Source organism: Mustela nigripes, chromosome 6, assembly GCF_022355385.1.
Source record: "Mustela nigripes isolate SB6536 chromosome 6, MUSNIG.SB6536, whole genome shotgun sequence".
NCBI lineage: Eukaryota > Metazoa > Chordata > Mammalia > Carnivora > Mustelidae > Mustela > Mustela nigripes.
This window is the reverse complement of record NC_081562.1, coordinates 16,837,277-16,863,075: the sequence shown is the minus strand read 5'-3', so window position 1 is coordinate 16,863,075 and position 25,799 is coordinate 16,837,277. Positions and strand designations below refer to the sequence as shown.

The 25,799-nt window shown below is 37.7% G+C and overlaps 1 protein-coding gene across 10 annotated transcripts in view; it reads right to left on the bottom strand.

Annotated features, from left to right (window-relative positions):
• Positions 1-25,799, bottom strand: part of SLC41A2 (solute carrier family 41 member 2) — a 128,878-nt gene that overhangs the window by 64,275 nt on the left and 38,804 nt on the right. For 9 of the 10 annotated variants that reach the window (XM_059402202.1, XM_059402207.1, XM_059402203.1 and 6 more), the window contains 3 exons: positions 21,150-21,257; positions 8,502-8,573; positions 5,991-6,135 (listed from right to left, as the gene is read on the bottom strand). In XM_059402202.1, the coding sequence (XP_059258185.1) occupies positions 5,991-6,135; positions 8,502-8,573; positions 21,150-21,257 (325 nt within the window). The remainder of the gene's footprint in view (positions 1-5,990; positions 6,136-8,501; positions 8,574-21,149; positions 21,258-25,799) is intronic. The other variant, XM_059402205.1, reaches the window with a different exon arrangement.

The window sequence follows — 25,799 nt, the reverse complement described above, 5'->3', positions numbered from 1 at the left end:
TGATGAAACATTCAGAGGAGTGAACTAATTAAAATTTGAACACTGGAGGCCAAAACACAAAAAGCAATCTCTAAAGAAGTTTCTTTTTCCTTTTTTTAAAGATTTATTTATTTTGAGAGAGAGTGAGCAAAAGGGGCTCGATCTCACAACCCTGAGATCAGGACCTGAGCCTAAACTAAGAGTCAACACTGAACCAACTGCGTCACAGAGGTAACCCTATCGGGTATTATTTAAAACCAAAGTTTCTATCTATGAACTTCCAACTAGAGGGGATGAAAATATGACTGTATACTTGCACTCCTAAATATTTATTTTCTTGAATCATAGAAATGGTGAGGGAAGGTGACAACAATTATAACCATACCCCGTTGCATGCATTTTCTCAGACCAAACTATAGAGGATGCAGGTGCAGAGAATATTCATTAAGATTAGTGCACTTAGATGCTAACCATAAACCAGTACAGAAGCCTAAATATGGCTACAGGAAAAAAATCCAACAGAATCTCCCTGCATTTTTATACTGACAATGACTCAAAATGATTTTATTCTAGCATACTCATTTTATAGATAATAAAGCTGAGGTCCTGGGAATACGTTTTAAGTTCAGGTCACAGAACTTGCAAGTAACTCTAGCCCCGTGTCTTCTACCAACCCATAAAGGCAAAATTATTAAAAGTAGAATTTTCGTGTTGCTTCAAACAATGTCTCATTTCTTGTATTCTGGAGACATTTTCAATCTACAGACTCACATTTTGCATAATATTGGGGAAACATGCAATAGCAGAAAAAAAATTTAAATGCATTATGTAATAATCAAGATGCAATCCTACAGAATTCTTCTTTCAAAGTCAGCACATTTAAAGACTGATATGGAAAGTTCTCCTAGGACAGAATGCCATCCGTATCTTTTCAGCTGAAAACAGATATTTTGCCAGCATGGACCAGTGGAAAGAGCTGGGAGTCAGGAAACAGCCTGTAATTCTCATTTAATGTAACCCAGTTGATGAAACTAGAGAAGTCACCTTACCTGGGTCAGTTTTCTCACCTACAAAAGGTGGTTAATAGGATGTGGCATACATATATAAAGGTCAAGCTCTCATAAAATTAGAATACACATTATTCAAAGTAAGGAACCTTAAGTAAATATATTTTAAAGGTCTGGATTCTTATGATTTTGAAAATCCTGGACAATAAAATAGTTTTTACCGAAAAATTTTTAAACCTCTCTAAAGAAAATAAGATTAGAAAAAAAAAAAAACAGAACCAAATGAACTTAAAGAGAAAGAAGCTAATGCTTTAGGGTTTGTTTGTTTGTTTTGTTTTTTACCAGAAATTAATTTCCTAGTAGCTTGGGGTGCCTGGGTGGCTCAGTTGGTTAAGTGACTGCCTTCAGCTCGAGTCATGATCCCAAGGCCCTGGAATCAAACCTCGCATCGGGCTTCCTGCTCAGCAGAGAGCCTGTTTCTCCCTCTTTCTCTGCCTGCTGCTCTGCCTACTTGTGCTCTCTCTCTACCACTCTCAAATAAATAAAGTCTTAAAAAAAATTTCCCAGTAACTTAACTTCACCCTGCTTTGGCCAGTGTTAACTCCCCTGAATTCTGGTAATTCCATGCAGAGACGAGAAACTACCCCTAAAATAATTTAAGTACCCAAACAAAATGCTCGAAAATATTTTGGAAGTCAAGTCTTAATTTTAATACGATACCCTAAATTCCCAGAACCTAACCAAAAAAGTTACCTTAACACTTGTACAATCACCTGACATGAGAATTTTCTATTTTTCACCTTGCTGGTGATATAAGGGTAAGAAGATGGTAATTGTATAAGAAAAAGAACAAAGTCTTTATCATTATGATTTCATAATAAACTAGTTCTCCAGTGCTGAGTTCTTAATAAATAAATACAACGAATGATATCCCAAATGAAAAATTCTAATGTAGTTAAGTTTTTAAATCTTCTGGCTCTTTAAAAGTCTATAGCCAGCAATATACTGGGTTGAGCATATGGTTATATTTGTATTGCCACAGAAATAGTGAAGAAATTTTTTTTTAATCTCAAACTTTAAAAAATTTTAACACAGGGACTGCTTTTGAAATTCGGAATTCCTAGAATCCTTGTTACTCAAATGACAAACGGGTAAATCCTCTGCATGATTTCCAGAAAGGAGTTTCTCAACTAATTTAATTTACAGAAACTAGTGAATACCTAGATTTTTTTTCCCGAGCTCACTGGGAACTCTACCAGAATACCTAAGGCCAGGAGACAACTTCAGATAGCATGTTCTAATACAAACAATTATAAGAACATATTATGAGCAACCATATGCCAGAAAATTTGACAATCTAGAAGACATGGAGGCATTCCTAGAGACATATAAACTACCAAAACTGAGCCAGGAAGAAACAGGAAACCCGAACAGACCCATAACCAGTAAGGAGATTGAAGCAGTCATCAAAAATCTCCCGACAAACAAGAGCCCAGGGCCAGACAGCTTCCCAGGGGAATTCTACCAAACATTTAGAGAAGAATTAATATGATTCTTCTGAAACTGTTCCAAAAAATAGAAATGGAAGGAAAACTTCCAAACTTATTTTATAAGGCCAGCATTACCTTGATCCCAAAACCAGACAAAGACCCCATCAAAAAAGAATTATAGACCAATATCTTGATGAACACAGATGCGGAAATTCTCACCAAAATACTAGCCAATAGGAACCAACAGTACATTAAAAGGATTATTCACCAGGACCAAGTGGGATTTATCCCAGGACTGCAAGGTTGGTTTAACATCCACAAATCAATCAATGTGATACAATACATGAATAAAAGAAAGAACAAGAACCATATGATACTCTCAATAGATGCTGAAAAAGCATCTGACAAAATACAGCCTCCTTTCTTGATCAAAACTCTTCGGAGTGTAAGGATAGAGGGTACACACCTCAATATCATCAAAGCCATCTATGAAGAACCCACAGCGCATATTGTTCTCAACAGGGAAAAACTGAGAGCTTTTCTGCTAAGGTCAGGAAGAAAGCAGGGATGTCCATTAACACCACTGCTATTCCACACAGTGCTAGAAGTTCTAGCCTTGGCAATCAGACAACAAAAAGAAATTAAAGGCATCCAAATCGGCAAAAAAGAAGTCAAACTATCGCTCTTTGTAGACAATATGATACTTCATGTGGAAAACCCAAAAGACTCCACTCCAAATCTGCTAGAACTTGTACAGGAATTCAGTAAAGTGTCAGGATATAAAATCAATGCACAGAAATCAGTTGCATTTCTATACACCAACAATAAGGCAGAAGAAAGAGAAATTAAGGAGTCAATCCCATTTATAATTGCAGCCAAAGTATAAGATACCTAGGAAGAAACCTAACCAAAGAGGCAAAGAATCTGTACTCAGAAAATGACAAAGTATTCATGAAAGAAACTGAGGAAGACACAAAGAAATGGAAAAATGTTCCATGCTCATGGATTGGAAGAACAAATACTGTGACAATGTTTATGCCACCTAAAGCAATCTATACGCTTAATGCAATCCCTATCAAAATACCATCCATTTTTTTTTTAAAGAAATGGAACAAACAATCCCAAGATTTATATGGAACCAGAAAAGACCTTGAATAGCCAGAAGAATGTTGAAAAGAAAGCCAAAGTTGGTGGCATCACAATTCCAGACTTCAAGCTCTATTACAAAGCTGTCATCATCAAGACAGCATGGTCCTGGCACAAAACAGACACATAGATCAATGGGACTAAATATAGAGCCCAGAAATAGACCCTCAACTCTATGTTCAACTAATCTTCTACAAAGCAGGAAAGAATGTCCAATGGAAAAAAGATGGTCTCTTCAACAAATGGTGTTGGGAAAATTGGACAGCCACATGCACAAAAATGAACTGGACGATTTCCTTACACCACACACAAAAACAGACTCATAATGGGTGAATGACCTTAATGTGAGAAAAGAATCCATCAAAATTCTTGAGGAGAACACAGGCAGCAACCTCTTCAACCTCAGCCACAGTAACTTCTAGGAACATCGCCAAAGGCAAGGGAAGCAAGGGCAGAAATGAACTATTGGGACTTCATCAAGATCAAAAGCTTTCGCACAACAAAGGAAACAGTGGACAAAACCAAAAGACAACTGACAGAATTGGAGAAGGTATTTGCCAAGGACATATCAGATAAAGGGCTAGTATCCAAAATCTATAAAGAACTTATCAAACTCAACGCCCAAAGACAAATAATCCAATCAAGAAATGGGCAGAGGACATGAACAGACATTTCTGCAAAATAGACATCCAGATGGCCAACAGACACATGAAAAAGTGCTCCCCATTACTCAGCATCAGGGAAATACAAGTCGAAACCACAGTGAGATACCACTTCACACCAGTCAGAATGGCTAAAATTAACAAGTCAGGAAATGACAGATGCTGGTAAGGATGGAGGCAAAGGGGAACCCTCCTACACTGTTGTGGGAATGCAAGCTGGTGCAGCCACTCTGGAAAACAGCATGGAGGTTCCTCAAAATGTTGAAAATAGAGCTACCCTATGACCCAGCAATCACACTACTGGGTATTTACCCTAAAGATATAAATGTAGTGATCTGAAGGGGCACGTGCACCTGAATGTTTATAGCAGCAATGTCCATAATAGCCAAACTATGGAAAGAACCTAGATGTCCATCAACAGAGGAATGGATAAAGAAGATGTGGTGTACATATATATAATGGAATATTATGCAGCCATCAAAAGAAGTGAAATCTTGCCAATTGCAATGATGTGGATGAAACTAGAGGGTATTATGATGAGCAAAGTAAGTCAATCAGAGAAAGACAATGATCATATGAGGAATTTGAGGGGCAACCTTGGGGGTTTAGGGGGTAGGGAAGGAAAAAGTGAAACAAGATGGGATTGGGAGGGAGACAAACTAAAAGAGACTCTTAATCTCACAAAACAAACTGAGGGTTGCTGGGAGGAGGGGCGTAGGTTATGGACACTGGGGAGGGTATGTGCTATGGTGAGTTATGAAGTGTGTAAGCCTGACAATTCACAGACCTGTACCCCTGGGGCTAATAATACATTATATGTTAATAAAGAAAAAAGAAATAAAGCCTGTTCTATACTTACTAAGGCTTATATATAATATATATAAGTGTATCTGAAATAAGACACTTTAAAAGCTTATAGATAAATTTCCTCTTCTGCCTGCACTCTTGGTGGGAATGCAGACTGATATGGCACTCTAGAAAATAGTATGGAGGTTCCTCAAAAAGTTAAAAATAGAACTACCTACCCCTACAGTCTAGCATTTGCACTACTAGGTTATTTACCCTAAGAATAAAAAAAAAAAAACTAATTCAAAGTGATACATGCCCCCCAGTGTTTATAGCATGATCTACAATAGCCAAACTATGGAAATAGCCCAAGTGGCCCTCAAGTGAGTAACAGATAAAGACGATGTGACAATATACAATGGAATATTACTAAGCCATAAAAAGAATGACATCTTGCCACTTGCCATGATGTAGATGGGAAGTACCATGCTAAGTGATATAAGTCAGAGGAAGAAATTACCATATGATTTCACTCATATAGGGAATTTAAGAGACAAACAAATGAGCATACGGAAAAAAGAGAGAAAGGCAAACTGAGAAACAGACTCTTAATGGTAGAGAACCTGTAGTTACCAGAATGGAGGTGCCCGGAGGGAACTGGGGAAAACAGATGAAGGGGATTAAGAGTACACTCATCTTGATGAGCACTGAGTCATATATGGAAGTGCTGCATCACTGTGTTATACACCTGAAATTAATATTACATTGAGGTCAACTAACAGGAATTTAAATAAAAATTTAAAAATTTTCCCTGTTGATCTTACAATGAACAAGCATCATTTTAATAAAAATAGTCAACATGGAAAACAAATTATTTGAAAGTGAAAGACCGTGGGGCAGACATTTATAAATTTACTTGCCTTGTAGAAGAGACGCAATGAAAGCAGTGGCTACACTGCTGGAACACAGAAGTATGGAATGGTCGAGGTAGTACTTCCCCTCCGGGATCCAGCCCAGGATAACCGCCGCCACAGCTGCTAGAAAACCAACCACTGTCGCTTGAACCTAAAATTGTTTCAGGAAGTCCAACTGAATTATTCATTTCAAAAACCAGTTTTTACTTGATTGTGTAAATATGTATTCCAAAAGTCCGAAGAAAGCAGTGCACACAGTCCCTGAGCTGCATCGTTAACCTTTTGAAGAAGCTACTCTATTTTAGCGCTCATATTCCCCAAGGCAGCACTAATATTCCCAAAGGCAGTGAGTTCTCAAACTGTCATAACCAGGTGCCATTGGGGTCCTGAATGGGGTCCAGGAATCTGCTTTTATCAAGCATCCCAAGTGACTTTGATGGTGTAACCCACAGATCATCTAAGAAGACTGAAAGGTACCCAATCCTTACAACTGAACTTGGACTCTCCAGAGGCAGTGCTGGTAAGAAATTGGGTTTTGTGATCCAACAATAAGAGTTTGCCTCCTGGCTATATTGCCCAATCTTGTGGCAAGTTATTTAAAATTAGTTCACTCAACAAGTATTTATTGAGAATCTAGGGGCACCTGGGTGGCTCTGTCAGTTGAAATCCTGCCTTTGGCTCAAGTCATGATCCCAGAGTCCTGGTATCAAGTCCCACATCGGGTCCTTGCTCGGTGGGGAGCCTGCTTCTCCCTCTGCCTGCTGCCCTCAGCTTGTGCTCTCTATCAAATAAGTAAACATAAAATCTTTAGAAGCTATACAAGGTGGTTGGTCTTGGGCCACACAGTGATCAAAATAGATTTATCCCCTGTTCTCCCCCAGCTCTTGGTGGGTGGGTGGGTAGGCAAATGGTAGAGATATTAAAAAGTAACCTCGCGAATAACACAATCATGACCTATAAAGTAACAACAGTAATACTGAATTTGAAAATTGAGATTTAAATGAGTTACATAATACAAAAGTGCTTCCCACAGTGTTGGCACAAAGGAACCCCGCGACTAAAGAAAGTAACACTGGGAACTCATAGAATCCTATTAAGTAAAATGTGAGAACTAAAGAAGCCCTAAGGGAACCTAATTCCAAATTCTTCATTGTATTGGTGTCCTGGACTCCTCTGACAGCCTGGCAAAAATTTTGTAAAGATTCCTTTCTCTATGAAAACACAGATGCACTCAAGACTGAGAAGAATTTCTAGGTGCTCACAGACTCTCTGAAGCCAGTCCATGTGGTGGAAGAATCCAGAGCCATCTCTGGCTCCCATCCTGACCATCTGCAGGGAAGGAGGATTACAAGGGAAGGGGGCGGATGAAGAGTGGAAGGAAAAATTAAAAGCTGGGATGGAAAGTCTTAGAATGATGTGATGAATAATTTACATCGCCACTTGTATTACCTGGTAAGAGCTTAGAATATTTAAAGAATAAAATGGAATGTATTTTCCAAATTTTAATTTATATATTAATTTATAGTAGGCTACTTGCTAAATATTTTATTTCCCCTGAGTAGGTTCCTACAATTTGAAGCTGGAAAGGAACATTGACATCTCTAAAGCAATACTGTGATTTAAAAGAAGAGGATGAAGAAGCCCAGAAAAGTTAAGTAAATTAACAAAGCTTATACAGCTGGTTAATGTTAGAGCTGAGATTAAATCCCAGACTTTCTTATTTCTAACCCTGTGATCTTAGAAGCAGCTACACAGATATTTTTTTAAAGCCCATATTCAAAAAATTCTTTTATTTCTATGTCTTTGAAATGCAATACATGAAATTACTGTTCTGCAGCCATGTTTCTCAATATGATGTCCTAATCGAGCTAAGCTTAAAATTAGTGAGTGTCCCTTAAGTCCACTTGCTAGGGAGTTACTAGGAGGCTGTGGTCATGTGTCTTGGGCATAATAGGAAGAAGCAGGGAGGAAGAGACATTTACCTGAGATCAGAAGGAGCTATAGATAATCTATATAATCCAAGATTTAGTGTATATGTAACTGACAATCTAATGTGCTCATTTATATGAACATTAGTAACATTAACAAATTAAGAAAAACTCTTAAATAAACATATGACTATAATATATAAAAGTTCAGTTTGAAGATTTACTTTAAAAAAAAAATCAAAGTAGAAAAAACAGAACCTAAGCAATTGAAGTGCAAAATATTTATTTGTACAGATATTAACTCAAATACTCAAATTCTGGCTCTGTAACACATGATAAAAAATTTATATATTTTATATACTTTTCAATATTTGGAAGAACCTGACCAATTTCTAGAGAAAGAAAAATTTTTTAGAGGTCATGAGTATCTGTTTATTCTATCATTTCTTCAGGGTACTAAGTTATTGTCTTGGATCCCCTGAAATAATTAACTGGTAAAGTTAAGAGGGCTAAAATTTATTCCACTCTTGCAAGTAAAACCCTAGATGTATAAACCCAAGACCTGTAAACAAACACATGCATCACTTACCTGCTTTAAAGCCAAGTTGCCAATTATGAGGTTCCACTTTTCAATGGGCGAATCCATCTTCCCAATATTTACCTGTTAAGATAGATACTTTCATCATGTATCACTGACTAATCTATATGCTTTCTCTGTTTAAATGTTTAAATAAGCATATGAAGTCTTAAAGCCAAAGATAATTCTTTAGCAAATCTAATGAACACACATTGTACTTTAAATATAATTCTGGATTCACCACCAGTCCTGTATCTCACATTTAGCTTGTCCAAGATGTTTAGAAAAATATATTTTTTAATTTAATTACTAGCTCTCAAGAACTAGTGAACCAATCAGTCCACTGTTTACAATTAACATCATCAAATGTTAACCTAACATGCCAAATTTTGTGTACTGAGACCCAATATAAATAATTACACAATTTTGAGCTGTTGGCATTTTATGCCATATCATGAAACTAATGTAATTTGAAGAATTACTGACCAGAAAACACAGGATTAAACAAATCATTTATATGTACATAATTTATATTTGAGTCAAGACTAAAATTGTTAGCAATAGAAAATTCATTCAGTTCAGATAAATTTTGATCATGTACCTCAATATTAAAATTTATACATCTTTCTGCTAAATGGAAGAATACTCCCTGAAAAATTATTCAATTGCTCCATAAGCAAAATCGTCACTTTTCAACCATTTAGGATTCAAAACATGTATACCCAAATCTGTCGAGTTTTTCTAATGCAATGATTTGGAAAGCAGTGAACGATCTTTATTAATAAAATAACATACTGAGCTGCATTTCAATTATTCATCATCTGTTTGGTCATGGAAGACAGGTGAACGGGAGAAGTGAGAGATATGTAAGGGTTGTTATTTGTGGATAGTTTATGGACAGACTAGAGTTTAGCTCACTGGCTTCAAGCCAGCAGATTAAGTGCTACGTCAACATTCCCGTCAACATTCCCATTATTGATTTGGAAAACAGAATTCTCGAACCTCCCTCTGGGCTCCCTCTGGGCTCTAGACTCAAAGTACCCAGCAATGCAAATATTAAGATTTTTCAGTTTTTCAGTATAATTATTCATGCTGTCTTTATTTACAGATTTCTTCCCTAAGCTGGGAAATCTACATTATTCATGAAAGTTGTGAATGTAGCTCCAACAACCTCAGTCTTTGCCTCAGTAATAAGGTATAAGCAACGTTTAAAGGTTTCATGTTCAAGAAATAGGCATGAGAGAGGGTGCCTGGGTGGTTCAGTGGGTTAAGCCACTGCCTTCAGCTCAGGTCATGATCTTAGGGTCCTGAGATCGAGTCCCACAACGGGCTCTCTACTCAGCAGGAAGCCTGCTTCTCTCTCTGCCTGCCTTTCTGTCTACTTGTGATCTCTGTCTGCCAAATAAATAAATAAATAAATAAATCTTAAAAAAAAAAAAAGAAAAGAAAAGAAATAGGCAAGAGAGAAATTAGTGTTATCTTTAATAACTTTTAGGAAGAGGTCTATAGGAAGCAATCTAAAATGATTCCATGAAACAGTGTAAGATGTCAAGAGCCCAGGACTGCTTGATGATCTGGAAAGGTGATCTGTAGAGGTGAATCACACATATAGGAAGGTCTAGGAAGTCAAGAAAGGTGAGTCACAGAATGAATAAATGCTATGAATTAGGTATGCTACAGTGCCAGTCACTTGGTACTATTGCCACTAGTCCCTTCTAAAGCCTGGAACCACCTTCCTCAAAATCCTCTTCCTTAAGCTGCAGGTTACAGTCTGCCAGTGACAGGACCTTGCGTAAGATTTGGAAGGCAGAAGCAAAGGAGAGGCCATTATTTCTGTAAGGTCTTGGTAGTCAGACACAGTAGGCATCCAGAGGTCTACACTGCAATGCACCCATGTCTTTCTTTCCCTGCTCCAGTGTCTCAGGCTATTTCTCTGACTCCCCCGCCCCCCGCCATCACAGATCTTTACTTCTCCCACATTTGTGTAAGCCCAAATTGTTGTATCAAATTCCTTATTGCCACAATATTTACCATGGCGGTTCTACTGACCAAACCCATACTGACAGAACAACGTCACACTATTCCATCAATCTGTTTTATAACTGATGAAGATCGCAATTTCTAAGTCCCTTCCAGATCTCTATGTCTCTGAATCTAGAGTCCTTTTAGTCTATCATGAATAAGAAATAGGAAGTTAGTGTAGGATGGGAAATAAAACATATTTCGCATTTATGAAATATAATTTATAGTGTGAAATCACAATGTATTATGTGAAATAAACACAAAGTAGAATATATTCACAAATAATAATCACTTTTTTAAAAAATAAAGCAAAGATTTTTAGAAGCAAGGATTTTATTTTATTTTTTTAAATATTTTATTTATTTGTTTGACAGACAGAGATCACAAGTAGGCAGAGAGGCAGGTAGAGAGAGAGGAGGAAGCAGGCTCCCTGTCAAGCAGAGAGCCCAATGCGGGGCTCAATCCCAGGACCCTGGGATCCTGACCGGAGCCAAAGACAGAGGCTTTAACCCACTGAACCACCCAGGTGCCCCTAGAAGCAAGGATTTAAAAAAAAAAGAAAGGAGAAGTGCCAATCCAAATTTAACTACTTAGGGAAAATACTTACGGTATGGGTGGAAGTAGCAGTTTGGCAGGATACAGAAAATTGACCTTTGTTGCCTCTGTATCATAAAAACTGAACCAAAAATTGGGCTTCCCTACCATACTGTTCAGTGGCCTAGGATTAATATGAACAACCAAACTTTTTCAGAGTAGAGAGGAACAAGAATGAGCGTCTGTCTGCTTCCCTTCCTCTCTCTCTACCTGCCTCTCTGCCTACTTGTGATCACTGTCTGTCAAATAAATAAATAAAATCTTTAAAAAATATATTTATTGGGACTAGAGATAAAAGTGGGTTAGAATGATCTTGAAATTATAGATTTACAAATACTATAATTGATCTGGAAAAACACATTTAGTATGTAAATACTTGAAACAAGGGTACTGAAAATCTCCACTGAAGTATTAGTCTTAAAATATGTATACATATATATGGGTGCCTGCGTGGCTCAGTCGCTTAAGCATCTGCCTTTGGTTTGGGTCACGATCCCAGGGTCCTGAGTTCTGCTGCTTTGGGCTCCCTGCTCAGCAGGGAGTCTGCTTCTCCCTCTCCATTTGCCCTTCCCCCTCGGATTGAGCTCTCCCTCTAATAAATAAAGTCTTTAAAAATATATATATATATTAAATATGTGCTTCCCAAAAAGGGCATATAAAAAAATAAACCTAAATGTTAACCATTGTTATTTCTGAATGATGGGCTTGTGGATAATTTTTATTTTCTTCTTTGTTCATTAGTGGATTGTTCAAATTTTTAGCGCTGAACGTGTGGAACTGCTGTAATCAGAAACTGTATTTAAAAACACATAATTGGTAAATTAAAAAATTTGGCAACTAGAAAAGGAAACAGTCTTAGCTTTTTGCCTATGATTTCTTTCTTAAGATTCCCTGTCTGGGCACTCATTAACATATTTGTTTAATTCTTTGAACATTTTTTCCTTTAGTTCTTTGAACATATTTACACTAGATGCTTCGAAAGATTCTGCTAAATCCAACATCTGGGCCTACTTTTTTTTTTAAGATTTTATCTGTTTATTTGACAGACAGACAGAGAGAGAGATCACAAGTAGGCAGAGAGGCAGGCAGAGAGAAAGGGGGAAGCAGGCTCCCCACTGAGCAGAGAGGCCAATGCGGGGCTCAATCCCAGGACCCTGAAATCATGACCTGGGCTGAAGATAGAGGCTTAACCCACTGAGCCACCCAGGTACCCTATCTAGGCCTACTCTGAGTCACTTTCCATTGATTGAGTATGAATCTCACTATTCTTTTCTTCTTCTTCTTCTTTTTTAATCTATTTATTTATTTGACAGAGAGAGAAAGATCACAAGTAGGCAGAGAGGCAGGCGGAGAGAGGGGAGGAAGCAGGCTCCCCTCCGAGCAGAGAACCCAATGCAGGGCTTGATCCCAGGACCCTGAGACCATGACCTGAGCCGAAGGCAGAAGCTTTAACCCACTGAGCCACCCAGGTGCCCCGAATCTCACTATTCTTAAATATGAATCACAATTTTTTGTTTCTTGCTACATCTAATAATTTCCGGTTAAAAACTAGGCAGCATAATAATGCATAACAATGATTCCGATGATGTTATGTTCTTCTAAGCATTACTGGATTTCCCTTTCAATAGGCCATTAATTCCCCTAGACTCACACTACAGACTCTTGTCTTCTCACAGTATAAAGTAGTTCATATCTTTGCTTCTAGTAAAGCTGGTTCTTTCAGCTAGGAACTATTGCTTTGTAGCCTAGGCATTTGGGGATCACCCCCACACCTAAGTTTGATGGACAGCCAAAGATCTGAGCAGAACTTATACCCAGATTTGGGGGCTCTTGCTTTCTACTCTTCTCTTACTATTGGGATTTCTCCATAAATCTCTACCTGCTGTCAGCTCCAAGCTCTGTTATCTAATAACTCAAGACAATAAAACTTCCACTTTTTGCCACTATACCTATGAACAAGTCACAAAAGGCAACTGGTCAAAAAAAAAAAGAAAAGGCAAAAAACTCACAAATCTTAGCCAGTGTATTTGTCTATCAAGTATAGGCCCCTCTCATGTTTCCGTCTAGTTTTTTGGTTTTGTTTTTTTGGTTTTTGGTTTTATTTTTTGTCAGACTCCCTGACCTCTGTCACCTCAGACTTGTAAAACTGTGGGTTTTCTGCCACATGAGGTCCAGGGATTGGGGAAACTGCCTTGGGGAAAAAAGCTACAAACTTTGCAATCCTTACTCATTATAGACATGGTCTTTTAAGGGTGAACTCAGTTTCTACCTGTTTTTGATCAATTTCTATTGCCTTCAGTTTGTATAGGTTCTCTAATTGTTAAACTTTGGAAAGGTTCACTCGTTACTTCATTCTGCCATTAACTGGAATTAGAAACTTTATTATACATATTTTTACCTGCTTGAAAAATTTTATAAAACGTAACATGGCAAAATGCATACAAACATACACACATACACATACTCTAAAGCCTTTATGAATGTACAGGGGTGATGTCTATACTCATAATCTTGGTTTTGAGTTTCACACGTGCATCCCATGTATGAAAACTCAACAAACTGTGGACTTCGAATTTTAGTCGTCAATCTGTGTCAATTACACTGCAGTAAAGCTTCAAAGAAAGGGGCGAGTTAAAAATCTAGATGCCTGAAACAGTTTTAGATTAAACATTAAGTAGTTCCACTCTGCAAAGCTATGGCTATGGGTTGGTATTTATAGCATAAGAAACATACTCTAAAATTAAGAACTAAGAGGAATGTGTGGTTTCATTTGTATCTAACAATCAGACAAGAACTGGTAAAATTTAGAATTGTGCCAAGTTTAGGAAACAATACTGAGATTGTAACTATATCAAAATTATGCCATAGTAACTAATATTATTACTTGGGGTTTAATTTTTCTTTATTTTAGAAGTTCTACAATGTGAACTAGAAGTGTAACTTAAAATTATTAGGAAAAGGTTTTGCCCAGTTTTTCACATCCCTCTACTGGAACGTTAAGCTCAATGAAGGCAGGAACATTTTCTGTTTTATTTATTGCTGATTCCCTAGCACATAAGAGCACTTGGCATACTGTAAGGGTTTGGAAATATTTTTTGAATTAGTGAATTAAAAAGGTAGGATGTTACAAAATAATTTCAGAGAATCAAGAGTTCTCTGAGAAGACATTTGAAGCAACAAAAATCAGTTTTGGCTAAAGTGGAAATGTTAATCAAACTGTGTTAGGTAATTTGCTCCTGGAAAATAGATTTATAGGCTTTAAAAATATGTTGTCTTTAGGACAGAGGATGCCATTTTTTTTAAAGAAAGATTTTATTTATTGGGACGCCTGGGTGGCTCAGTTGGTTAAGCAGCTGCCTTCAGCTCAGGTCATGATCCCGGCGTCCTGGGATCGAGTCCCACATTGGGCTCCTTGCTCCATGGGGAGCCTGCTTCTCTCTCTGACTCTGCCTGCCACTCTGTCTGCCTGTGCTCGCTCTCGCTCTCTCTCTCTGACTAAATAAATTAAAAAAAAAAAAAAATCTTAAAAAAAAAAAAAAAAAGATTTTATTTATTTATTTGACAGGCAGAGATCACAAGTAGGCAGAGAGGCAGGGAGGCTCCCCGCCGAGCAGAGAGCCCGGCGTGGGACTCGATCGGACTCGATCGCAGGACCCTGAGATCATGACCCAAGCCGAAGGCAGTGGCCCAACCCACTGAGCCACCCAGGCGCCCCAGAGGATGCCATTTTTGACTCTTTTATATTTAGCATCCAGAACTTAACCCCAACAATTTATAGAATCACTGTACTTGGATTCTTTTCCAATTATATACTACTGAAATATATATACAACAATTATCTACCATAATATATATCTACTATTGAAAAGGTTAAAATCCAGGAAAAAATTTTGAAGTTAATCATTATAAGCTAGAGATAAATTTTGACTCTAGTAAGAGGGCAAGATAAAGCTGATTTGAATTCATTATTAAATCTCCCTTGTTAAAACAGGAAACCTTCTTATTGAAGTATCTTTTTATCTGGGAACATTTAACCTTTACCTTTATAGAATAATAAGTTGTTTTTTAAAAAAAGGTTTTACTTATTTATTAACTTGACAGACAGATATCACAAGTAGGCAGAGAGGCAGGCAGAGAGAGAGAGAGAGGAGGAAGCAGGCTCCTTGCTGAGCAGAGAACCCAATGTGGGGCTCGATCCCAAGACCCTGGGATCATGACCTGAGCTGAAGGCAGAGGCTTTACACCACTGAGCAACCCAGTGGTCCCTAGAATAGTAAGTTTTAAAGACAACTGTCCTTCAATGATTGAGTGAGTAGCCTGTATCTGATATTTCATGTCTTAATTTCTCTATATACTTAACCAAAGCATTCCTTATAAATCCTATAAACTCATTTACCCTGATTCTCCTGCAGACAATCATACAAATGAGAAAAGACTCTTTAATGGAGCAAAAAGATTAAAGTAATCATAGCCTGGTCTTCTATAGCTATAATAATTTTTACTCCTACTTTTACAAGTGAAAATAAATACTACATAGGAAAGTCATAAAATTCAAAAGAATTATTTTTTGACTATAGATGAAAAGGCTGACTTTCGAACAGTACTTGTTTTAAGTTAGAAAAAAAATTATACTCATTGGCCTTTTACCCCTGGAACCAGGGAGTTCAGGCAGGAATCTGCCACAGCAGTCCCAAATGAAGACACAGACAACTAAATTAAGGTAGTGGCAGGTGGGGCATAAGAGGAAGGGGAGAGGGATTTCATAGGTTAAACTGACAATCTAGACATTAACCTGATAGAAGGGAGGGGATGATTGGTAAGAAATACAAAAGCACAGGTAGAGTATATCTAAGAGTTAGCAATTAGCAACGTGCAAGCAGTAGTGAGCTATATGAAATTATTGACAGAGAACATGAAAATAAGGTACTAATGGTTCAGGCAAACCTCAGATCAAGATAAGCAAAGAAAAAGAAACCAAAAGAATCGACTAAGAGGAAGTCATAGAAGAGTGGAAGGAAGACAGCATGCAGTCTCAACGTCGAGGGTAACAAAAAAATCTCAAGCAGAGACAGTCAGTGAAGAGTATAAGGAAGGGGAGGCTCTGGGGGCTTTGCTAGGAAGAAGTTGCTAACCTAGGGGCTGCCTGCCTGGCTCAGTTGGTAGTTAAGCATCCGTTTTGATTTCAGCTCACGTCATGATCTCAGGATCTCAGGATTGTGGGATTGAGCCCAAAGTCGGGCTCTGCACTCAGCAGGGAGTTTGCTTGAGAGTCTGTCTTTTTCAAACCTCTTCCTCTGCCCCTCTCTGACCCCTCTCTTCCTCTCTCTGGTTTCTTTCCCCTCCTCTAAAAAAAAAAAGAAGTCTTTAACCTCGAGTTGCTTTAATAGTTGATACAGTATCAGAATTAGAAAATAGCTGGCTATGATTCCCTAGCACTCTGTAAGCATTATGGTAGTACTTCACCTAGCAAACTTGAGATCAAATTGTCTAAGCATGAAAATATCATACACTAGGTGAATATAGTAGGTTATCATAGCTTAATACCACGAGTTACTAGTTTTCCATCTACTAATTTGTTTACTTTGATCTCTCTCGAATCTTGAGAAAGTTTCAAATGACTACTCCTAATCCATCAGGCAATCACGTCATCTCTTTCTGAAGATGATGTGAAGATCTGAAGATCCCAATTATGTCTCACTATATCCACTGCTACCACCTTGACCCAAGCTAGCATCACCTCTAGCCTGTATTACTGCAACAGACTTGTCTCTCTGCTTTAGTCTTTGGCCCTCTGTACCTCTGTCTCAACACAACAGTCAAAATAATCTGTTAAAAGATATCTATCAGATCACAGCACTCCTCTGTTCAAAATCTTCCAATGGCTTTCCATTTCCCACAACAGACAAAGTCCTTACAAAGGTTCACCATGTGATCTCGCGCCCTGTTCTTTTCCCTTTCTCTCACTGGGTCCCCCCTCCAGGGGCCTCCAGGTTGTTCATTTAACACAGTGGGTCTCAAGCTCTGACGTACATAAGAACAGTCGGTTAAATTACAGATTGCTGAGCCACACGCCCAGAGTTTCAGATTCAGTAGCTTTGGGGTGGAGCTGAGAATTTGCATTCTAACAAGTGCTTATCAGAGACCGCTTGTTGAGAATCATTGATCTATCAAATCAACAGCATTCCTGCCTCTGGCCTTTGACATTGAGTGAGCTGTGCCCATCTTAAATAGCCTCAAAAAATAAAAAGGAAACAAATTAGTAGATAGAAAAGTAATAAATCTTGGCATCAAGCCATGAAAACATAGTATATTCATCTAGTTTATGGTGTCTTCATTGCTTAGAGATCTAGGTAATTTCTTCAGTGTGTGACTCACATATCTTATTATCAGGGAGGAAATTCTCGATCTATCGAAGACATCAACTCCACCTCCACCTCCCAAAGAGAGGCCCAGCTAGCTCACTCTGCAGTCACGACCTTGGTTATCCTATCCTCTTGTGAGCTTTGCTTCTAATCAGCTTTGGAGCTGCCCTCTCTTAAATATGAACAAATAAAGGTAACCAGACATTTGATGGAAATATCTACCATAAAATATAAATGCCACAACACATAAAGTTCAAATTAAAACATTAAGATTAAATTCACCTTTATTCAGTGTTAATGGTAATATAAGCAAATTAATTTGTAGCATATCCCTTACTACCTGGCTTCCCTACAGCAGAGCCTATTTCAAAATGGAGTGGTCTGTTCCATTTCTTATTTGAATCTAAACAAATACTGGAGAATGCTCAAGAATGTTCCTTTTCGAAATATTTTCTCTGAGATAAGCTAGCCAAAATTTCAGTTTTCCGGGCAGAGTTATCCAGTTGCTTAAAAGCTTGTATGCTTAACTATATTTATCAGGACAAAGTTCATTTTCCAACAAAATGACACTAAAGCTACCTTTTAATTCTCATTCCAGTAACTTCCTTTTCCTTTAAATGTTGCCCGTTTTGTTTTTCAAGACCTTTTCCTTATTCCCCTCCCTGGCCATAAACCTCCTGGATTGAGTTTTACCTTCCTGACCCACCAGTTCTGAAAGCATAATGCAAATGCAGATCACTGGGGAAAAAAGACGGTACATGGAATGCAGGTATATGATTTCACAAACCCTGAAAACATCAGTAAAGCCACATAAAAGGGTGTTTTGTTTTTTTTTTTTTAAAGATAAAAGCTAGCGGTATAATGGACAAACATTCTGGTGGAACACCAAGTGGGAAAATCAATATTCAGGTGACGCCAAATGTCACCATTATATAATGAATATATGATGAATATCTTCTGAGATATTAGAGTGTGAAACTTAATCAAATTTTTAAAAAACTGTATTACCATCTTAGTATTACATTTTTTAGAGATTATTTCTTAGCACTGAGAGTTACTAGGTTGATCCTATAGTCACTATACTTTCTATCTGTAATACTATACAGATGCCCACTTTAAAACAAAGTCGTTAGAGAATCAAGATTGGTTTGGGCTAGTTTTACCAATTTAGATACTTCTAAGAACGATGGTGTTACCCAATTACTGGACTTTCTTTCCTCTCACATAATAATTGATGAAAATTTGAAATCTCCTCTTTAATTCTTAGGTTTGGAGATTTGGTTGATGGTGACAATAAAATTTCATTGAAGTAGTTCCGTAAACTGAAGTTTAGTACATTGTTTGATGGTGCTTTCTAAATACTTTCAGGTAAGTCTAAGATTGCTGTCCTAACATATTTTTAAAAAATATTCTTATATGGACTTAATGGCTTCATAGGATTGCTTGAGAAAACCTGGTCTTTAAACCTTGGATCTAAAAGTTTAACAATGGAGCAATGTAACTGGGTTCCATGACACCAAAAAGTAATGAATTTCCATCTGTATCTATCACCAACACAGCTGTTCAGTTTCTTGGTTACCTTTTGATATGCAAATTCCCCCCCCCATAGACGGACTCATTCACTGTAGCACCTTTAAGCAAACAAAAAAACTTAACTTCACATACTAAATGCACTGTAATTAGTAATAACCTCTGACAGCTTAATTTTTGACTAACATTTAATTGGGTAGATGGTTCCCTGAAGTTAACCCCACTAGCGGCATGATTTTTTATTTTTATTTTTTATTAACATATAATGTATTATTTGACTTAGGGTACAGGTCTGTGAATCATCAGGCTTACACATTTCACAACACTCACCATAGCACATACCCTCCCCAATGTCCATAACCCAGCCACGCTCTCCCTACCCCCCTTCCCCCAGCAACCCTCAGTTTGTTTTGTGAGATTAAGAGTCTCTTATGGTTTGTCTCCCTCCGGATCACATCTTATTTCATTTTTTTCCTTCCCTACCCCCCAAACCTCCCACTCTGCCTCTCAACTTCCTCCTATCAGGGAGATCATATGATAATTATCTTTCTCTGATTGACTTATTTTGCTCTGCATAATACCCTCTAGTTCCATCCACAGCATCATAAAAGGCAAGATTTCATTTCTTTTGATGGCTGCATAGTATTCCATTGTATATATATACACCACATCTTCTTTTTTTTTTAAGATTTTATTTATTCATTTGACAGAGAGAGAGGAGAGAGATCATAAGTAGGCAGAGAGGCAGGCAGAGAGAGAGAGGAGGAAGCAGGCTCCTCGCTGAGCAGAGAGCCTGATGCGGGGCTCGATCCCAGGCCCCTGAGATCATGACCTGAGCTAAAGGCAGAGGCTCAACCCACTAAGCCACCCAGGTGCCCCAATATGCTACATCTTCTTTATCTACTCACCTGTTAATGGACATCTAGGTTCTTTCCACAGTCTGGCTATTGTGAACATTGTAGCAGCATGATTTGGTTTCACAATGGGGAACCCCCAACAAATGCTAGAGTGAGCGAACAATGTCCTTTGGGCTTCTAAAAATAACTCAGAGCCCTGTAGAGGCTTTGGTTTTAAAAACCTTCCTAGATGACAATTTAGCATATCTAGCAAAGCTTTAAAAGAATGCATTTTTGGGGGGCACCTGGGTGGCTCAGTCAGTTAAGCGGCTGCCTTCAGCTCAGGTCATGATCCCAGTGTCCTGGGATTGAGCTCCACATCGGCTTCCTGCTCAGTAAGGAGTCTGCTTCTCCCTCTCCCACTCCCCCTGCTCATGCTTGCTCTCTCTCATGCTGTCTCAAATAAATAAATAAAATCTTTAAAAAAAAAAAAAAGAATGCATTCTTTTCCTGAACAGTTACAATCCTAGAATATGCCCCAAAGAAATAAAAGAATACGGAACTCTATGTATAAAAGTATTCATTATAATATTGTTTATATAGCAAAACATTAGAATGAGGCTATATCTAATAATAGATTACAGACTGAATTATGGGAGAGCTATGTAAGGGAAAAGTACAAAGCCAATAAAAATAATGGCACAGGTCTATATTGATATAGAAAGATGATCATGGTATATCTTCAAATTGATTATCACAGATTTTAAGAGGGTATATGCTATCTACCTTATGCCTATCTGTAAGTATAGATAGCCAAGTACAGATGGCTATCTATATAGATATAGATAGAAAGATCTATACCAAAAATATTAATATATGATTATATCTAGGTGAAGAATTTGGAGTGGTTTTAAATTTTCTTCTTCATAATTTTTTCTCTTTTCTTCAGTTTTTGCTATAAGCATGTATTACTTTTATAACCACAAAAGGTTTAAATACCAGTCAACCAAACACTGAACCATAAAGAATCTCAATATCTAAACTGTCCCATGTCTTAAGCACTGATAACTGCTAGAATGCCCTGGAGTAAAATGAGGCAAGTATACTCCTTCTCGGGATAAAGGAGAGCCTATAATTCACAAATTAGCCAACCTAGAGAACTTTTGGGATATTAACAGCCATTACTACTTAGCATATCCCTGAGGTCCAGAAATTTATCAGACAGAGGGGGAAAAAAAACCTTTCCTGATACAAGTTCTCCTTCTCAGAAACAGTATAGGTAATACACATACTTAGAGGTGGGAAAACAAACTTACTGCAGTGGATAATCTGGATGCCAATGTCATTTCCAAGTTCCCTTTGAGACCAAGAAGTGCAGGAACTAAAATGAAAACTTCTGTTACCTTTCTGAATACCTCCCAGTGCTGTAAGGAAAAAACAAAAACAAAAACAAAACAGAATTTTCTGATACTCTTGAAAAAATACTTTAGAAAAAAAAAAAAGTTTCAAAAAATCTTAGCCTTTTTTCCTCCAATGTTGTATCTACATTTTGAATGACAACACAGGTCATTTAAACAGTGAACATTTAGCTTAACCCGATTCTCCACAGCTCTGAAGCCTTGAGTTGCTTTAGAAGATTGAGTTAAATTGGAAGTGATAGCTGATATAGTCACTACATCCCAAATACATCTAGCTTGCTACACGACTGATACCCTTAAATTTTACTTTATCCCTTAATGAGGAGACAGTTTAACTAGTAGTTAAGAGCACAAACTCGAGACCATCTGGATTTGAATCTTGGTTCCAACACTCATTATAACAACCCCCCAGGAAAAGTCTAGTAATATTATATTATTATTTTATCTCACAGATGAAGAAACATAGATTCAGTGAAGTTAAATGATTTTCCCAAGGCTAGAAGATGGGACTGAGGGGCGCCTGGGTGGCTCAGTGGGTTAAGCCTCTGTCTTTAGCTCAGGTCATGATCTCCGGGTCCCAGGAAGGAGCTCCACATCAGGCTCTCTGCTCCGTGGGAAGACTGCTTCCCCCTCCCCTCTCTCCACCTGCCTCTCTGCCTACTTGTGATCTCGCTCTATCAAATAAATAAATAAAATCTTTAAAAAAAAATTTAAAAAAGAAGAAGAAGATGGGACCGAGAATAAACCTTGGGAGTTCTGAGTCATCCCATGTTCTGGTCCCCATTTTAGGGTGTGAGGCAAGAGGTTGCAGTGTACAGGATCCATAAAAAAGCACTAAATAGGAAATTAGAAAATTTGTGATTCTAGGGATGGATTGGTCACAACATAGCTGCGTAATCCTGGATGAGTCATGTCTTTCGGATCTCCATTTCTTCATCCATGAAATGAAGATACTGTCTGAGAGCCCTGTCTAGTCCTTGGGAAAATACCATGATAATGAAAATAATGTTAAAATTCTTTATAAAGTGAAAGAAATCACTTAAAACAAATCACTTAATAACACAACTTACTACTTTATTAATGCCATTAAGGGGTGATTGTTCCAGTAAAATTTATGGATTAAAATTTATGGACTAACATCTTGATTTATGCCAAAAAATATCAAGAAAATGCAGCCTTGTCATTAATACCAAGACAGGTAAGAGAAGTAAAACTTAAATCCATCAGATAAATGCAAGGAAAAATGCAATTTGTCCCCAGAGCTGCCCTAGAGGTTGTTTCAAATAGGTATAGAACTAGGACCTAAAGAGGTTAGGAAATGTTTATCAGATCAGTGTTTTGTAAAATCCTGGTTCAAAGAATATGTGAGGGAATCCTTCCAGGGTTCAAGTCAACTAAGGAAGAGCCTACAAAAAAGCACTGGAGGCCCAGCTGATCCCAGACTTCTTAACCTGCCAAAAAACTTAGAAATAATCTTCCCATTTTTTACAGTGGGTTAAGAATTCTGCTGTGCTTGTGGGATATGCCTCCTTCAGAGGTTAAGAGCGGTGGTGGTGGTGATGATGATGATGATGATGAAAAACTTAATAATTATTAACAATATTCAACATCCACTGATTGCTTGGTATGTGTCAGGCACTGTTTTCTTTAGCTTTACTCATTTAAGCTTCACAATAGAACTATGAGATAGGTGTCATTTTTAACAAATCAGGGATATATTTTACCTAGGTCATCATTTTAAGACATCTAGCTATATGACTTAATTTTAGAAACACGAGATATCCAGGTATCTCTATCAGTCTAGCTCCCACATGTCATCACACTTTGGATCTGCTGGGATGAACACCTTTTGGTTACTCCCATCCTTCCCAAGTTCGATTCAAATCAAACACTCCCCTGAGAATTACTGTGAAGTCACTGTCACCTTAGATTGCTATAATAAGAACACTCCATTACTGATTTCCTATCTCATGCCAAATAAATTCTATATTCTTTTCCCTACACCTGCAGGGGTATGCTTCTAGAAGTTCCCAAACTTTCCCAGTTTTCATAACACCCCCACCAGGGCAAAAGAAACACCTAAAGTCCTATTTATTATGTAGCTGGTCCAAACAACTTAACACATATTTATTTACTAACAATTTTTTTAAAGATTTTATTTATTTATTTGTCAGACCGAGATCACAAGTAGGCTGAGAGGCAGGCATAGAGAGAGAGGGAAGCAGGCTCCCTGCTGAGCAGAGAGCATGATGCGGGGCTTGATCCCAGGACTCTGGGGTCATGACCTGAGCCGAAGACAGAGGCTATAACCCACTGAGCCACCCAGGCGCCCCTATTTCCTAACAATTTAATAGCCATTTGTAGAAGTAATAAAAATACATTGAAAAAATATTTTACATCGTATCACCATAATGACTTATTAATGGGGTGTGTGTACCTGTTGGTCATTGCACAATTTCTCAAACCTTGGAACTGGACACTGTCACCTTCATTTCTTGTTCTATATTGGTTTTTCTGTGACATTTTCTTTTTTTCACAGCACCCCTGAAAATCTAGCCATCAAGAGAAATGTGTGGTGCAATGCGGAAGTGTTGAACCACCCTGAGTCTGTAGAATGTCCAAGAAGTATCACTGTGCTTCCCTCAAATTTTTTTTAAAAATCCCACAGCAACCCTGAAGGGTCAAGAGACAGCATGTGGCCTATAGAGTGGCAAGAGGTAATACAGTACTTTAGTCTAGAGAAGGACTTTGGGGTCAGATTACCTAGGTTAGAATTCTGACTCTTCCTGCTTTTACTGTGTGACTTGTGTGATTTACCAAAGTTTACTTAACCATTCAACTGTTGAAGGTTACCTGGGTTGTATTAGGAAGCAGTCCACTTTATTGTATTACCTGGTTGGCTATTATGAATGAAGGCGCTAGAAACATTCATGAAACAGACTTATGTGAACATAAGTCTTCATTCTCTGGCATAAGTGCCCAGGAATGCAACTGCTAGGTTTTATGATAGTTGACATTCAGTTTTAGTTTTTGTGTGTGTGTTTGTTTTTAAGAAACTGTCAAGGCATGCCTGGGTGGCTCCGTCGGTTAGGCATCATCAGACTCTTGGTTTCAGCTCTGGTCATGATCCTAGGGTCCTGGGATGGACTCCCACCACCTCACAGTCAGACACCATGCTCTACATGGAGTTTTCTCTCTCTCTCTAAAATTAAAAAAAAAAAAAAAAAAAAAAAAAAAAGACACTGTCGAGGTGCTTTCCAGAGTAGCTGTTCTGTTTTAAATTCCCATCAGCAATATATGGCCATTTCTCTATATGCTTAACAGCATTTCATAGTTTACTGTTTTTATTATGGCCATTCTGATAGGTGTGAAGTGATACTTCATAGTGATTTTCATTTGCATTTCTCTAATAGCCAAAGAACCTGAACATCTCATGTTTATTTGCCATCTGGACATAGTCTTTGGTGAAATGTCTCTATGTCTTTTGTCAATTTCCTACATTTTTTGAACTGTTGAGTTTTGAAGAGTCCTTTATACAGTCCAGCCTTTTGTCTAGGTATGTGTTTTACAAGTATTTTCTTCCACTCTGCAGGTTGCCATTTTATCCTCTTAAAAAGGTCATTCAGAGAACAAAAATTTTATTTGATGAAGTCCAATTTATCCATTATTCCTTTTATGGATCCTGATTTCAATATCAAGTCTAAGAAATCTTTGCTTAGCCCTAGATCCTGAGAATTTTCTCCTGTATTTTTCTAAAAATTTTATAGTTTCACATTTCATATTTAAAGGTGTGATCCATGTTGAGTTTTTTTCTTTTTTTCTTCTTTTGAGTTTATTTTTCTACAAAGACTTAGGTTGAGGTTTATTTCTCTGCCTATGGATGTCTAATTGCTTCAGCACCATTTACTGAAAGGGCTATTTTTTTCTCCACTGCACCTGTCTCCAAAATTAGCTGAATGTATTTGTGTGGGTCCATCTCTGGGCTATCTATTTAGCTGCACTGATCTACATGTCTATCCCTCCACCACCACCACAGACTTGACTACTGGAGCCATGCTAATCAGCTTGACACCAGGTAAACTGACCCTTCCCCTTTATTTTTATTTTTCAAGCCTGTTAAAGCTATTCTATTTTCTTGTCCATTGCATATAAATTTTAGGATATCATCTGCAAAATGTATGGAGTTTAAAAGTTCTGTTAAACCCATTTATCAATTTGGGGAAAATTGACATCTTTATTATGTTGAGTCTTCCAAGCCATGAATATGGCAGGACTCTCCATTTATTTAGATCTTCAGTTAATTTTATTAGGGTTCTATGGCTTTCAGCATACAAGTCCTGTACATATTTTGTTAGATTTATATATAGGTAATTATTTTTTGAAAAATGTTACTGTATCTTTAATTTCAACATCCGCCTATTCATTGTAGTGTACAGAAATAGAATTTATTTTTTTATGTATTATGTACCCTGTGACCTCGCTGAATTCATGTGCCAGTTTTAGGAGCTTTCTTTGTAGATTTCTTGGGGTTTTCAAAGTAGGCAATCA